The sequence below is a fragment of the Bubalus bubalis genome, chromosome 10, assembly GCF_019923935.1.
Source record: "Bubalus bubalis isolate 160015118507 breed Murrah chromosome 10, NDDB_SH_1, whole genome shotgun sequence".
NCBI lineage: Eukaryota > Metazoa > Chordata > Mammalia > Artiodactyla > Bovidae > Bubalus > Bubalus bubalis.
This window is the reverse complement of record NC_059166.1, coordinates 63,338,459-63,355,067: the sequence shown is the minus strand read 5'-3', so window position 1 is coordinate 63,355,067 and position 16,609 is coordinate 63,338,459. Positions and strand designations below refer to the sequence as shown.

At 40.2% G+C, this 16,609-nt stretch overlaps 1 protein-coding gene across 2 annotated transcripts in view; it reads right to left on the bottom strand.

The window, feature by feature from the left end:
• The window catches only part of LOC123464615, a 57,535-nt gene that overhangs the window by 18,530 nt on the left and 22,396 nt on the right, over positions 1-16,609 (bottom strand). The window contains exons 10-13 of one of the 2 annotated variants that reach the window (XM_045161966.1): positions 10,622-10,779; positions 9,390-9,501; positions 7,141-7,190; positions 5,116-5,292 (exon numbers count right to left, since the gene is read on the bottom strand). In XM_045161966.1, coding sequence (XP_045017901.1) covers positions 5,116-5,292; positions 7,141-7,190; positions 9,390-9,501; positions 10,622-10,779 — 497 coding nt within the window. The remainder of the gene's footprint in view (positions 1-5,115; positions 5,293-7,140; positions 7,191-9,389; positions 9,502-10,621; positions 10,780-16,609) is intronic. The other variant, XM_045161967.1, reaches the window with a different exon arrangement.

Below are 16,609 nucleotides of genomic sequence, written 5' to 3'. Positions count from 1 at the left end.
TTCACACAACCCAGTTACCTACTACCTGGCCTGGGGTATAGAACATGGCCAGTTCCTCAGACGCCCTTACATAGTTCCTTAGTCCCAACTTGTTCCACCTTGGCTGGCAGTGACTCAGACCACCTCAGTCAAAAAAGGCAAGAACTGAACTCCTCACCCCCACCCCCACCCCGATCCTGGGCTTCGTCCTGTGTTAAGAGAACCATAACCTCCAAGTCCTCAAAACCCGAACCCAGGGTTTTTAGATGCTTCCTTCTTTACCCCTCAGGTCCTACTGACCCCATAGCTCTCTTGTGCGCAGTTTCCATTCACACTCCATTGTCTATAGCAAGGACTCTCAATGGGAGGGTTTCACCTTCTAGAGAGCATTTTGGAAATCATTGAGGCAGTTTTTGATTGTCATTATTTCTGGGTCCTTAGGAGAAATTCAGATGACCCATTTCATTTCCTAAAATAAAATGTAATTCATTTTAACTGAGGTCTAATGTTTTCCATATCAAACATTTTGAATATGAAACTTAAAATTTTTTAAACTCTACTTGGGTTAGTCTCAAGTCTCAGGATTTTAAACAGGTAATTTGAAGTTCAGAAACAAAGTATGGTGGTGTTAGCTTGGAGAACTTCTCTTATTTCAGCCACCAAAAAGTCAGACTATCCTGTCCTGAAAGTTAAAGTTAGTCACACAGTCGTGTCCTACTCTTTGCAATCCCATGGACTGTAGCCCACCAGGCTTCTCCGTCCATAGAATTCTCCAGGCAAGAAAGAGTACTGGAGTGGGTTGCCATTTCCTTCTCCAGGGGATCGTGCTGAACAGGGATCAAACCCATATCTCCTGCATTGCAGGTGGATTCTTTACCATCTGAGCTACTAGGGAAGCCCCACCAGAGTTTGAAAGTGTCCTGTCCCGGAGCAGATCAAAACCAGCTTAATCTCGTCCTATCTCTGTTATTTGTTCAAAGGTGCTCCAAAGAAACACAACAATCAACAATGAGCACAGCTGATCACGTGAACTACACTCCCACCAGCACCTTCAATTCTTTACTTCTTTGTACTTACAGCCCATCCATCTAGCAAAACTCCAACTCTGGATCCCTCTAGCTAGTCTGCTTTCTGCTTCTAGTCGCATGTTGCTGAGCACAGCTGGAGGAAATCACACCGCTAAATTTATTGATGCAACAAATAAAAGGTTTCCAGTCTGAGCTGTGTCACGCCAAGAAAAATTGGTTTTCTTCCCTTTGATCAGCTCTCATGTCCACTTCCTTTTTTCAGTAACTCCAAATCTTCCTTAAGCCTCATACCAGATTCCTAGCAGCAGTTGATGACATGGTCTATTATTTCATAATTGAATCAAAGGGGCTGGAACTGCCTCCACTTCCTGAGGGCTCATTTCCCCCTCCCCATCCTCTCTTTCAAATCAAGGTCCAAGGCAGAGGTACACACCCAGGGTATGAAGTGAAGATAGGCTCTGCCCTCAAGGATCTTACATTCCAGAGGCAGCTAGATTTGCAAGCATGATGCTGTGATGGATGTGTGGAGGAATGGAAGTATGTGAAAGTGGAGAACATCTAGAATAAGAGGAGTCTGAGACTTGTTGGGAGACCAAGGAAAGAAGTTCATAGCTGGTGCCTCTGAGCTGTAATTCATTATCTCCCCCTCCACATCTCTCCTCTTAATGGCATGACCATTCTTTTTTTCCCCCCATTAAAAAAATGTGATAAAATATACATAACATAAAATTACCATTTTAACTGTTTTTAAGTGCACATTTCAGTGGATTAAGTCCATTTACACTGTTGTGCAACCTGCCACCATTTATCTCCAGAAAAAAATTTTTTTCCATCTTCCAAAACTGAAATTCTGTACCCATTAAACAACAGCAAGACTACCATCTTTTTATTCACAAGCCAGAGACTTTGGGTAACATCCTAGATTCCTCTTCCTTCTCCTCATTCAGTTCTGCATTAAACCCAGCACCTCGCTGATTTAACCTCCCTAAACATCTCTTGTCTGCACAGTTTCAGTAGGTTCCTAAATGGTCACCAACAATCATCTTGCCCCCCTTCTCCCTGTTTGAAAGTGAAAGTGTTAGTTACTCAGTCATGTTCAACTCTTTGCGAGCCCATGGGCTGTAGCCCACCAGGCTCCACTGTCCACAGAATTCTCCAAGCAAGAATACTGCAGTGGGTTGCCATTTCCATCTCCAGGGGATCTTCCTGACCCAGGGATTGAACCTAGGTCTCCTGCACTGCAGGCAGATGCTTTACCATCTGAGCTACCAAGGAAGCCTGTTTGTTGAAGGACAAAGAGCAGACTTCTGGATCTTGCCCGTTGCACTATCTATTCTGCTTTCCCAACTCATTCTCACATACACTGGAACAGGAGCCATGGGGAGGTCCACATGGTTGTCTCATATCATGAGATATGCTGTCTCATATCTATATGGGTCTTCCAGCTTGAACTGAATTTCTTTCCTTGTCCACCTGAAACGCTAGTCTTTTCAAGACCCAGGTTTAGTGTACCCCCTTCCCTGAAGCCCATCTAGTTCTTCATCCCCACCTCCCTGATCCTTCAGATAATACTGAATATTTCCTGGTGAGTTCTTTCATTATACTTTAATTTTATTTTTTATCACAATGTTTGGTCATTGTCTATTTCCCCTTGCCTGAAGGGCGGGAACCATGTTTAATTCATTGCTATACAGCTTTTGGCACCAGGGCTACCGTGTGCCATTGTTCAGTTTGTGCCCTGAGGCAACCAGCAGTAGCTAAAATCCAGCCTATACTTGACTCGCCAAACTCTGCACCCTAGCATGGGACTACCCCTGCCCAGAGGAAACAGCACATTCTTATTCATAAAGCAGCTGTGTGGGAGAGTGGTGGATCTGCCTGTCACACAGTAAGGGCTTGAGTATTGGTGTCCTCTCTCTTTGTCCCTTCTTCAATCACCCATCAGCCAACACCACTACTCCTTGCTCCTGGGAGTATGGCCAAGCGTCAGCCTAGTCTCCAGACTCCAGTCTCCTCTAGAGCCATGAAGGCCACAGAGCCCTCAAGGGGCATCCTTCTTTGCAGGAGAGCTTCCCCTGGCCCCTCTTCTATTTAGGTTCTGGTTCAGGGGCAGGGTGTCTCTGCTAAAACTAAACAGTATGTTTCAGCTCTTTAAGGATTAAGTAGCATCTTAGAATTTTAAACCTACAGAATATATGGGACTCTTCTAGTCAAGGAGATGGCAAACACAAGCAGGGAGGCCTCCTTTCTCCCTTTCCTTGACCATGGTCATTGCCAATCAATCACAACAATCTCATAAGCTTGGGGTGTCTTAGAATCCTTAGCAGGACACTGCCACCTCATGCGAAGAGTTGACTCATTGGAAAAGACTCCGATGCTGGGAGGGATTGGGGGCAAGAGGAGAAGGGGACGACAGAGGATGAGATGGCTGGATGGCATCACCGACTCGATGGACGTGAGTCTGAGTGAACTCCAGGAGTTGGTGATGGACAGGGAGGCCTGGTGTGCTGCGATTCATGGGGTCGCAAAGAATCGGACACGACTGAGCGACTGATCTGATCTGATCTGAATACTTTATTGGAATCTACATTTAAAATAAAATATTTCTTATTCTTAATATAACCCAACTCCTTATTTTAGGAATAGGGCAAGAACCTCTATCCATGACCCTCATTCCTCAACTCTGTCCCTCCATCTTTAGCTAATCTTGACCAGAGTCAATGACATATTTACCTTTGCAACTCCAGTATACATAGCAAAGTGCTTGATACTAAGTAAGCACTGAACAAACAATGGTTGAATAATCCATGAATAATTAGGGAGCAAAAGAGTTGTCTGATACAAGTGGTCTTTTAATTCCCTTCTATCTTTCTGTTCTGTGGTAATATTTATTAAGTATTACCCTTACTCAGCACTAAATTCTGTGCCATGCCATAAGGGAAAGAGTAAGGAGGGAGGCAACTTTACCCTATAGGGTGTTTCTGCTTGGTCTTGGAGGCTATGTAACTATGTAACAACCCCTTCTTTTCCTTAAAGGAAATGTGGTCACTTACAACAAATGTATGCCAACTCCTCCATCCAAGTGAGTGAACTCTAGGTAGGCTGAATTAAGAACATTTGGAAAACTAGATAAGGCATGCTAAGGAAAAATAGAAGCAGCTCCATTCTTATCACTTAATATCATTTTATGCATATATATAAGGTCCGTCTAGTCAAGGCTATGATTTTTCCAGTGGTCATGTATGGATGTGAGAGTTGGACTGTGAAGAAAGCTGAGCACCAAATTGATGCTTTTGAACTGTCGTGTTGGAGAAGACTCTTGAGAGTCCCTTGGACTGCAAGGAGATCCAACCAGTCCATTCTGAAGGAGATCAGCCCTAGGATTTCTTTGGAAGGAATGACGCTAAAGCTGAAACTCCAGTACTTTGGCCACCTCATGCGAAGAGTTGACTCATTGGAAAAGGCTCTGACGCTGGGAGGGATTGGGGGCAGGAGGAGAAGGGGACAACAGAGGATGAGATGGCTGGATGGCATCACTGACTCGATGGACGTGAGTCTGAGTGAACTCTGGGAGTTGGTGATGGACAGGGAGGCCTGGTGTGCTGTGATTCATGGGGTCGCAAAGAGTCGGACACGACTGAGCGACTGAACTGAACTGACTGATATATATATATATATTTCTCTATCAGAGAAGTGCAGAAGGACACTGATTTACCCAAAGCACTGAAGTATAGTTTTTTTTTTCCTGAATATTTCTTCTACTCCACTGAGTAAAATATTTAAAGCTACAACAGTTCTAGATTACGTCTACTTATTTGTTTGCTTATTTTAGATTCTGGCTTATGTAAAAGGGTATGACTGATGAAAATTTCTGGGTACTCCAGGACAAAACAAAACTTCATAGATTGAAAAAGCAGTCATACAGCCCATAAACAAAGAACTCCTTCTGTATTCAAATACAAAGATACTCTTATTCTTAGAGTATTAACTCTTTCTTTTGCCCTTCTGGACAGAAAATCAAGGTTAAACGCCAAACTTAATAAACCTCTCCCCTGGGAGGAGTGGGGAGGGGATGGGGAAAAAACAAGCTCGAAAGAAAATTCCACACCTGGGGTCATTCTTGAGGCCATCATTGGAGTCCCTCAACTCCTCCTTTTCTTGTCGTTGTCCCACCATGAAAAAACTATCTCTGATAGTAGGGAAATCGTCCAGTAGGGCTCTCAGGCTGTTGCAGTATGCTATGATCTGCCCCTGAAGAGCATAGTGAGACATATGGCAGTTGAACCTGAAAAGTCAGAAGAAGAGATAATGTGCAGAGGTGAATTCAAGTTGTTCAATCTCTCACAGAAGTTCGCTAAATCCCTGGAGATTTTTCAAAGAGAATAGAGGACTTCTGTCAAGAAGAAACTTCTGACTTGGTCAGATTACTATTGCCTGAACACAAACGTATGAACCTCTTCCAAGTGCCTCTTATCTGTCATTTCTGATGCTGCTTCCTCTGTGTGTCAGAGGACAGTTCAATTTGCTTTCATCCAGGAAACATTACTATGAAAAAAATAGTGGAGGTGATAGAATTCCAGCTAAGCTATTTCAAATTCTAAAAGATGATGCTGTTAAATGCTGCACTCAATATGACAGCAAATTTGGAAAACTCAGCAGTGGCCACAGGACTGGAAAAGGTCAGTTTTCAATCCAATCCCAAAGAAGGGCAATGCCAAAGAATGTTCAAACTACCACACAATTACACTCATTTCTCATGCTAGCAAAATAATGCTCAAAATCCTTCAAGCTAGGCTTCAACAGTATGTGAACCAAGAACTTCCAGATGTACAAGCTGGATTTAGAAAATGCAGAGGAACCAGAGACCAACTTGTCAACATCCACTGGATCATCAAAAAAACAAGAGAGTTCCAGAAAAACATCTACTTCTGCTTTACTGACTATGCCAAAGCTTTGACTGTGTGGATCACAACAAACTGTGGAAAATTCTTAAGGAGATGGGAATACCAAACTACCTTACCTGCCTCCTGAGAAACCTGTATGCAGGTCAAGAAGTAACAGTTAGAACTAGACTTGGAACAGACTGTCTCAAAACTGGGAAAGCAGTATTTCAAGGCTGTACATTGTCACCCTGCTTATTTAACTTATGTGCAGAGTACATCATGAGAAATGCCAGGCTGAATGAAGCTCAAGCTGGAATCAAGATTGCTGGGAGAAATATCAATAACCTCAGATATGCAGATGATACCACCTTAATGGCAGAAAGAGCCTCTTGATAAAGGTGAAAGAGAAGAGTGAAAAAGCTGGCTTAAAGCTCAACATTCAAAAAACTAAGATCATGGCATCTGGTCCCATCACTTCATGGCAAATACATGGGGAAACAGTGGAAAGAGTAACAGACAATTTTCTTGGGCTCCAAAATCACTGCAGATGGTGACTGCAGCCATGAAATTAAAAGATGCTTGCTCCTTGAAAGAAAAGCTATGACCAAACTAGACAGTGTATTAAAAAGCAGAGACATCACTTTGCTGACAAAGGTCTGTCTAGTCAAAACTGTGGTTTTTTCAGTAGTCATATATGGATGTAAGAGTTTGATATAAAGGGGGATAAGCACTGAAGAGTCGATGCTTTTGAATTGTGGTACTGGAGAAGACTCTTGAGAGTTCCTTGGACAGTATAGAGATCAAACCAGTCAATCCTAAAGGAAATCAACTCTGAATATTAATCAGAAGGACTGATGCTGAAGCTGAAACTCCAATACTTTGGCCACCTGATGCAAAGAGCTGACTCATTGGAAAACACCCTGATGCTGGGAAAGACTGAGGGCAGGAGTAGATGGGGACAACAGAGAATGAGATGGTTGGATGGCATCACCGACTCAATGGACATGAGTTTAAGTAAACTCTAGGAGATGGTGAAGGACAGGGAGGCTTGGTGAAGGACTGTGCTGCAGTCCATAGGGTTGCAAAGAGTTGGACATGACTTAGCGTCTGAACAACAACAATAGGACTGTTAAATAGGCTTATTTAAACACAAACCAGCTAACTAATTGTCCAGATTTCTATATAATACTGCTGTTTATTGAGTTCAGAGTCAGAAATCAGAATGTATAGTTTACATATATTATACTCACTTCTGGCAATATTCAACTATAACATCTCTCTTGACTTTCCCAATTTCATCCTGTGATAAAAGAGAATGATAGCTTTCCTATTAGACAATTGGCTATAAGAATTCCCCAAGCTAATACATGTGTACAAACTTATAGTCAACTTAAAGTGGGAGTAGGTCACACAGTTGAGATGTTCTTTCTGAAGGTCAACCTACTGGGAGGTACTCCCCCTGTGGGTCTTTTCTACTCCTGCACATCTTGTGAGTACACCAAGAATTCAACGCCCTGACTATTCTTTACCTGAACCATTTCTCAGGGTTATGTTCGCAGAGAGCAGTCTGGAGGAATGAGGTAATTGTCTCCCTCCATGAAATAGAGCAAGTTTGCTATAATAGAGGTAGATTCCTAAACTCAGTATTCTTCAACTCTGACACAAAACTGTGTACAATCTCGGCTCCTCCATGTTGCCCCTGGGACTTGGGAGGCAAAGGGAAACGACACAAACGTGAGGCTCATGATGCTGGCTCTGCTGTAAGTAACAAAGTCGTTTTTCTCTGACCTGAGTCTAGTGTTCTCTATCAGCCCACGCAGAGCAGTAACAGGCTACCTTCTTAGCTTATAAGTAGGCTAAAATCCCAGACCTTGACAAAACTGACAATTATCTTGCCTGAATCCTTTCTAATCTGATAGGCATTGGATATTCCTGAAGGGCAGTTAATGAGCTAATACATTTTCACTTGGTCAGTATTTTTTTAATATTATAAAGAGTAATTTATGTATCAAAGTAATTTACTTAAGTATGTATCAGAAGGAGTCGTTTGCCCACATCATTGCTGAGCAGTAATCTAGAAGCCCTGGCATTTGTAGAACTGAATTAGGTAAATTGAAGTCCTTCCTTTTCAGTAATAAAAGAACAAAGCCTAGAGATTATAAACCTCATCATTTTATTCCCAAATAACTATATATTAGCCTAAGGACTCCCTCATCAAAAAAGTAATGAATAATGAAATGATATTCATAAAATTAAGCAACACTTTTAATTGACTAACGGTTTAAATTTTATGGAGAAGGAAATGGCACCCCAAAGGTTGCTGCTGCTGCTGCTAAGTTGCTTCAGTCGTGTCTGACTCTGTGTGACCCCATAGACAGCAACCCACCAGGCTTCCTCATCCCTGGGATTCTCCAGGCAAGAACACTGGAGTGGTTGCCATTTCCTTCTCCAATGCATGAAAGTGAAAAATGAAAGTGAAGTCGCTCAGTCATGTCTGACTCTTAGCAACCCCATGGACTGCAGCCTACCAGGCTCCTCCATCCATGGATTTTCCAAAGGTTCAGATCAGATCAGATCAGATCAGTCACTCAGTTGTGTCCGACTCTTTGTGACCCCATGAATCGCAGCACGCCAGGCCTCCCTGTCCATCACCAACTCCAGGAATTCACTGAGACTCACGTCCATCGAGTCAGTGATGCCATCCAGCCATCTCATCCTCTGTCATTCCCTTCTCCTCTTGCCCCCAATCCCTCCCAGCATCAGAGCCTTTTCCAATGAGTCAACTCTTCGCATGAGGTGGCCAAAGTACTGGAGTTTCAGCTTTAGCATCATTCCTTCCAAAGAAATCCCAGGGCTGATCTCCTTCAGAATGGACTGGTTGGATCTCCTTGCAGTCCAAGGGACTCTCAAGAGTCTTCTCCAACACCACAGTTCAAAAGCATCAATTCTTTGGCACTCAGCCTTCTTCACAGTCCAACTCTCACATCCATACATGACCACAGGAAAAACCATAGCCTTGACTAGACGAACCTTTGTTGGCAAAGTAATGTCTCTGCTTTTGAATATGCTATCTAGGTTGGGTTAGTATAAAACCCTTAAATGCAAACATGGTGGTAGTGTCTGAAAAACATAGTGGTTATGTCAGCAACCTAACAGATGAATTATAGATGGCAAATGCCCTTGCTCACCTTGTCTAAACCTTCTAAGCACCTGTGGGTCACTTAGGAACCATGAAATGTTTCCAAGTAGGTACTGAAACTCTGTTTAGAAAGTGACAAAGCATAATGTGCCCTTGGAAAAATGTACATATTTTTAAAAGTAGACTGCAATTAGCTGACTTCCTTTCTATTTCTTATTGAACTCTCATTTTCAGTTCTTTATATTTTCCATGGTTTTACCCAAATAGGCTGAAAGCAACAGGTTCCAAGTTAAGGATTTCTTACTTGCTCAAATGTAAAGGCTGATGAGATCTCTAGGGAGCCCTTCTTACTATACTCACAAGGTTTTTCATTCTGTCAGCCATGGCTTGTTTCCTGAGGAGGAAGGCGTTCAGCATCATGTCCCGCAGCCCCACCTTTTCTAGTTGAATAGACACGAAAGCTTCCGGAGCCCTGACAAGTGAACAGAGACATGTGAGCCCAAGGCAGGAGATGAGTGCTCATACAACAAGAGGACAACTTGAGAACTCCCTGACTGACAGGAGCACCTGGGGCTGCACGCTGGGCACTGCAGCAGGAGAGCAGGTAACTCTGCTTCTGTGGTCCTCACCTGCTTCAAGTGTTCCTCTTATATTCACTGGGCATGCTGCTGTGTCACCTTGTTGGGGACCACACTGTGCCTAAAGCATGCACCAGCAGTCCCTCCCCACTCCCAAACTTCATAGCTTGGCCCAGTGTTTGTACTCCCAGTGTCCCTTTGTACCTTCCTGGTCTGAACTGTAGGGGTCCCTGGATTGATGTGGCCTGGTAAGGGTCCTCTTGACTAGACACATTGGTCTTAAATCTCCCATCCACACACTGAAGTGTGGATTTAGGACGCTTGAACTCTGGCCGTGCGTCAGATTAATGGCATCTTGAGAAGCAGAGAAGCTTTGCCTGTCATTTTCTTTTTCATTCTAAATTTGCCAGGATTAAACTAGAGTGTCATTGGTATGCCTCAGTTGTTCAGAGTATTCGTAATTATTACAGAATACAAACCTCTTTCTTTGTCACAGTGAGACGAGATCAGGATATAACAGGATGTTCCTAGTTTACAGTTACATATCTGCAGAGGCCCTGCCTCTCTGACAGTTACCGTTCTATTATTCTAAGCAATGGAAAAACCCTTGGTAGGATAGTGAGGGTAGTTCTGTCCTTTTCTGTTTAAAACAGAAGTAGAAAACTTGGACATGCTCATACTCTTCTTCCTTATGTTCTACCTTCTTTGGAGTTTGAACAATAGAGAGGGAAGGAGGGGAAGACAGGAAGAGAAAGATAAAGGAAAAGAGGGAGAAGAGAAAAGAGGTTGAAATTGGGAACCATTGACTCTCCTTCATAGACTGGAGCGTATTAGAAGCTAAGCCTTCTTAGTGTTCATACAATGTTTTCAGGCAAGATCTTAAAAATTTTAACACATGCTGGTCACTCTGGGAGTTTAGGCATCCTTCAATCCCATAATACTTGTATTAAATGACTTAAAAGAGGATACTTTTGTTATTATAAACAACCCCCCACTGCTACCCCCATGCAGTACCTTTTGGTAGCCTGGAATCTTTTTGAAGGATGAGTTAGGGCATCTGAGACTTTTGGAATTGGGGCTAACAGCATGCCTTCTATACCATTCACAATTCTGGAATTTCTTCTTCTGGTTGGACCCACGCCACTATGATTTCTCAGACCAGAACTTATTTCCTACAATATTTCAAACCAAAGTGAATTAAATTTGCTGAATTTGTAAGTCTTGTGGTACTGACAGTAAAATTATCTAACAGCTATAACTGATCCCAAATACATGTAAATGGCCTGGTACCCTAGGGGTGAGAGAGAGAGTAGAAGGGAGAGAAGAGAAGAGAAAAAGTAAGGGAGCACATGGAAAAGATACCATGTTGTACAACGAAAGGGTGAGGCACTAAATGTGACTATTTCCAGAACAGAGTTGTCTAAAGTGCTCTCAGAAAAATTTCTCCATCTTACAAGGTGGCTAGTTGGAGTGCTTTGTATAGGGGGCTCTCAAGAAATACAGCTGATGAACTTCAGGGTACAAGATCTGAAGAATCATCTCAGGGCGCCATTCTGGTACAACCTAAGCAGATGGAGGTGGGCTGTATATGCTGCCCTGTACAATGTATTAATGAAGGAGGGAGAGGTGGAGGGATGATGGGGAAGAGGGGAAGGAAGAATGGGAAGAAAAAAAGGGAAATCTGTATCTTCCAATATTCCTATTATTTATTGAGGATAAATACAAGGACAGATAGATGGGATTCTTTTACATTTTTCTAAAATACTAACTAAAAGAAAAACATTAAGCCTTCAAAGGAAAGCCCATTCTTTTTCAAAGAAAGAAGGTTTTCCACAGCTGAATTACTGAAGGAAAGGAAAATGAGGCAAAAGAAAAAAAATCTTGAGTTAAAAAGTCTAAAGTTTCCATCTTGATTTTTTCTGAAGACTCTTGGGCTATCCCAGTCTCCTAAAAATAGTAGAATATACTAGTTCAGAAGACACAAGGGGCCTTAGAAGGGATATGAGTGAGCTAAGAGGAAAGAAAACAAGCTCTGTAATCAGAGCCCAGTGCTGACACTCAGCAGGTGATCTTGGCTCTGTCCCTTAACCTATCAGCCTATTTCTTCACCTGGAAAGAATGGGTAATGTCCTCTATCTCCAAGGGTTGTTCAGCGTATTCCATAAGTCCAGGCTCATCCATCACTTTAGCTTACCACCATGCCCAGACAATAGAAACTGCTAAATTGAACCCTTAATTTCTTGACTCCCCTCAGTGCATCGAAAAACCCAACTATGATGATCTTTTGTTTCTAGACTCAATTTCTTTTCCAGTCCCTTCCTACAAATATGATTACATCTATTTTATTCTTAATTCTCCTACACCTCAAGCTTCTTTTTAAATTCTGATCCAACTTCTTAAAGAGTTATGATGGACTAAATGTTTCTGTCTCCTCATAAATTCTTAGGTTGAAGCCCCAACCCCCAATGTGATGGCATTTAGAAATGGGGCCTTTGGGAGGCAATTAGGATTAGATGATGTCAAAGGGCAGGACCCTAATCTGATAGGGCTGGTAAAGCTGATATAAGAAGAAGAGACACCAGGACTTTCTTTCTTTCTGCCTTGTGAGGACAGTGAGAATGTGGCCATCTGCAAGGAAGAGAACTGTTACTAGAAACTGACATGCTGCCTCCTTGATCTTGGACTTCTAGCCTCCAGAACTATGAAAAAATAAATTTCTGTTGTTTAAGCTACCAGTCAATACTACTTTGGTATGGCTTCCCTAGCAGACTAATACAGAAGCTGTAAATATTCTCTGCTTCTACATTTCTATCATTCTCTTACTTCTCTACTCTGGTAGTCTGGCTTTCACTCCAACCCCATTAGAATAGCTCTCTCAGAGTCAGCAATGAACTTCTGAGAATGTAAAATTGCCTAATTTCAATTCTTGCTCTTCTTGTTCTTCTCTCTACATTTAATTCAACTTCTTCCTCCTCCTCCTAAAATATAATAGCTTTATTTAGGTATAATTGACATTCAGTAAACAACACACAAAGTATAAGTAATTAAAGTATAAAGTAAATTAGATAAGTTTGGACATAACTATACAACTGTGAAACCATTACTGCAATAAAAATAAGGACCATAGCCATCCCTCCTACCCAGCCCGCTTCCTCAAGCAACCACTGCTCTGCTTTCTCCAACTATAGACTAGAACGCATTTCCTAGAATTTTATATAAATGGAAGCATGCAGTTATATATACTTTTTTTGGTTTGGCTTCATCCATATTGTTGTATATGTCAACAACTTATTTCTTTGTATTGCTGAGCAATATTCCACTGTAAAATATGCCACAATTTATTTATCTATTCACCTGGTGGTGGACATTTGGATTTTTGCCAGCTCTTAGCTGTTTTAAATAAAGCTGCTATAAACATTTACATATGTCTTTGGACGGACATGTGCTTTCATTTCTCTTAAGTAAATACCTAGGAGTGAAATGGCTGAATCATATGGTAAGTATATGTTTAACTTTCTAAGAAACTGCCAAGCTGTTCTGCAAGGTAACCATTTTGCATTCCCATCAGCAGTGTATGAGTTTCAGATCTTCCATGTCATGCCAAGACTCAGAATAGTTTAAATTTTAGCCATTCTAGTGGGTATACAGGGGTTGCTCACTGGAGTTTTAATTGCATTTCTCTAATAATTAATGTTGTTGAACATTATTTATGTGTTTATCTGTCACCTGCTCATCTTCCTTGGTGACTCATTTCTTCTTGAAACACTCTACACCTTTGGCCTGGACACAGTAAAAATTTTATTACTGTATCAATTTTATTACTGTATCAATTGTATTACAATTTTATTTTATTACACAGTAACAATTTTATTCTCTGTTTCTTTCCTTCCTTCCTTCTTCCTTTCCCTTCCTTTCCCTTGTTCCCTCTCAATGTCTCCATCATTTATTCTTCCTTACTATATCATTAGACTTCATCCTGTCCCACATCTGTAGAAGAGTATATAAATACACACACACATATATATAAAACTCACATGTATTACTATATATATTCATGTATTCACATATATATAAATATATATATATAACCCTAGTGCCTCTCTACCCCTCCTTGTGCTATGTCTTTTCAGGCTATTACTCTAAATGCCTTCCCACCCCTGTTGTATATTCCTATTTGGTGACTTTCACCACTTACTTCCTGGAGGAATCTCAGGAAGTGACATAAAAGCCTCTCAACCTGGAAAACCCCACTTATATCTGTTTTACATATTGGTATTCTTCTTAAGATTAATTGAAGAAAAATTCCATATGTCAACTATGCATGAAAACCACAGGTGGGGCCAAGCTGGGCATCCATTTTTTCCTAGTACTCATTTGTCTTTTCATACTATGCTTGAGCATCAGAAGGTCTTCTCTCTACTCAAAATGATCACATAGTCATCTCTGCCAGTCAAAACACTCATCCTTCAAGTTTTTCCAAATGTCCCCACTCTGTGCTGCCCTTTCTAGTTCCCCAGATGTGAGCTCTCTTTTTTTAAAATTCCTCCTATAGCTCGTTGAACCTCTATTATTCCCTGTACTTAAACCACTTATAAGCCTGTCCCCATTTTATACACCAGATATAATTTCTCTAGTATTCTTGCCTGGAGAATTCCATGGACAGAGAAGCCTGGCAGGCTACAGTCCATGGGATCACAAAGAGCTGGACACGACTAAGTGACAAACACTTCCATTTTCACTTCATGAATCAGACCTCAGTATTATCTGATGAGCCTAACTTAAAGTATGTACTGAATTAAGACTTGAGGGGTTGAATTTTTAAAAATCAATATAACTTACTCTATCCCTATTTTCTACTTCAGTATTTGATTTCTATGGGAATTAGTATTTGGCAGTAGAAGTGAAGATTGAATACTCTTGCCATACTTATGAATGTATACTCTTTTATTAATGTAAAGAGTGAAAATAGAGAAATGTGCTAAGGGGTAAAATGTGGTAAGCTGTATAGGATTCATATATCAAGAATATAGATGCTGGGAAAGACTGAGGGCAGGAGGAGAAGCAGGAGAGAAGATGAAATGGTTGGATGGCATCACTGACTCTACAGACATGAGTTTGAGCAAACTCTGGGAGATAGTGAAGGTCAGGGAAGCCTCGAGTGCTGCAGTCCATGGGGTCACAAAGAGTCAGATATGACTCAGCGACTGAACAACAACAATATAGAATTCATAAGGCTTAGAGAATGTTTAAGACCATCTGGAAAGTTGACTTCCTAAAGTTATATTTAATTTTGCACCTAAATTATATTCACAAGTATATACACATAAGAGAGAACTATATAAAGTTGTTTTTGGAAATGGGGGGAAATCTCTGTGAATTAATTCAGAGTGATTTCTAGGATATACTGTTAAGTGGAAAAAAATGCCTTAGAGTATTATATACAGATAAAATAAAAAACCCCTTCATGATAAAATCATCAAAAAGCTATGAATAAAAGTGAATGTCCTCAACTTGGTAAAAAAAAAATTATCTAAGAAAAACTCATAGCTAACATCATATGTAATGGTTAAAGATTGAAAGCTTTCCTCCTAAGATAAGGAATAAGACAATATATCCATTCTCACTGTTTCTATTCAACCTTGTACTACAGTGCCTAGCTAGGGCAATTGGACAAGAAAAGGTAACAAAAGGCATCCAGAATGAAAAGAGAATGTTAAATTTATCTCTATTTGCAGAAGACATAATCTTTTACATAGAAGATCCTAAGGAATTTACAAGCTTAGCAAGATTGCAAAATAAAAGATCAATTGTATTTCTATAAATTAATAATGAACACTGAAAATGAAACTAACAATTCCATTTACAATAATTTAAAAATAATAAAATATTTTGGAATTAATTTAACAAGAGAAGTATAGAATCTGTACACTGAAAACTATAAAATATTGTTGAAAGAAATTAAAGAGGACATAAATGAAAAGACTTTCCATGTTCATGGATCAGAAGATTTAATATTGTTAAGATGGTAATAGTATTCAAACTGATTTACAGGTTCAATGCAATCCCTGTCAAAGTCCCAAATGGCTTTATTTTTTCAGAAATTGACAAGCTGATCCTAAAATTCATGTGAAAATGCAAAGGACCAATAGCTAAAGCAATCTTGAAAAAGAACAAAGTTGGAAGACTTGTACTTAATTTCAAAACTTATCACAACTCTACAGGGATCAAAACACAGTGGTACTGGCATGAAAACAAACATATAGACCAGTGGAATAGAATTAAGAGTCCAGAAATACACTTTTACATTTATGGTTTATTGATTTCTGTTAAGGGTGCCAGGACAATTCAATGGGGAAAGATGAGTCTTTTCAACAAATGGTACTGGGACAGCTGGATTACTACACTCAAAAGAATGAACTTGGATGCCCTATCTCATACTACATATAAAAATTAACTATAAATGAATCATAGACCTGAAAGTAAGAGCTATAACTACAAAACTTTTAGAAGAAAACATAGGAGTAAATTTTTGTGACTTTGGATTAAACAATGGTTTCTTAAATATTAATATAACACCAAAAGAACAAGTTAAAAAAGAAAACTAGGTAAATTAGACACATCAAAATGAAAAATTTATGTTTCAAAGAACATCATCAAGAAAGTAAGAAGATGATCTTCATAATAAAAGAATCTATTTGCCAATCATATACTTGATAAGGAACTTGTATTCAGAATATGCAAATAACTCCTACAACTCAGTAACAAAAAAATCCAACTTTATAAAAGGGCAAAGGATTTGAATAGACATTTCTTTAATATATATATACAAATAGCCAATAAGCACATGGAAATATGCTCAATGTCATGTCATAAGTAATTAGAAAAATACAAATCAAAGCCACAATGAGATATCATTTTACCCTATTAGGGTGGCTAAAATTAAAAAGACAATAATAAGTGTTAGGAAACTCAAAACATACATATGTCCTTAGAAAAACTTAT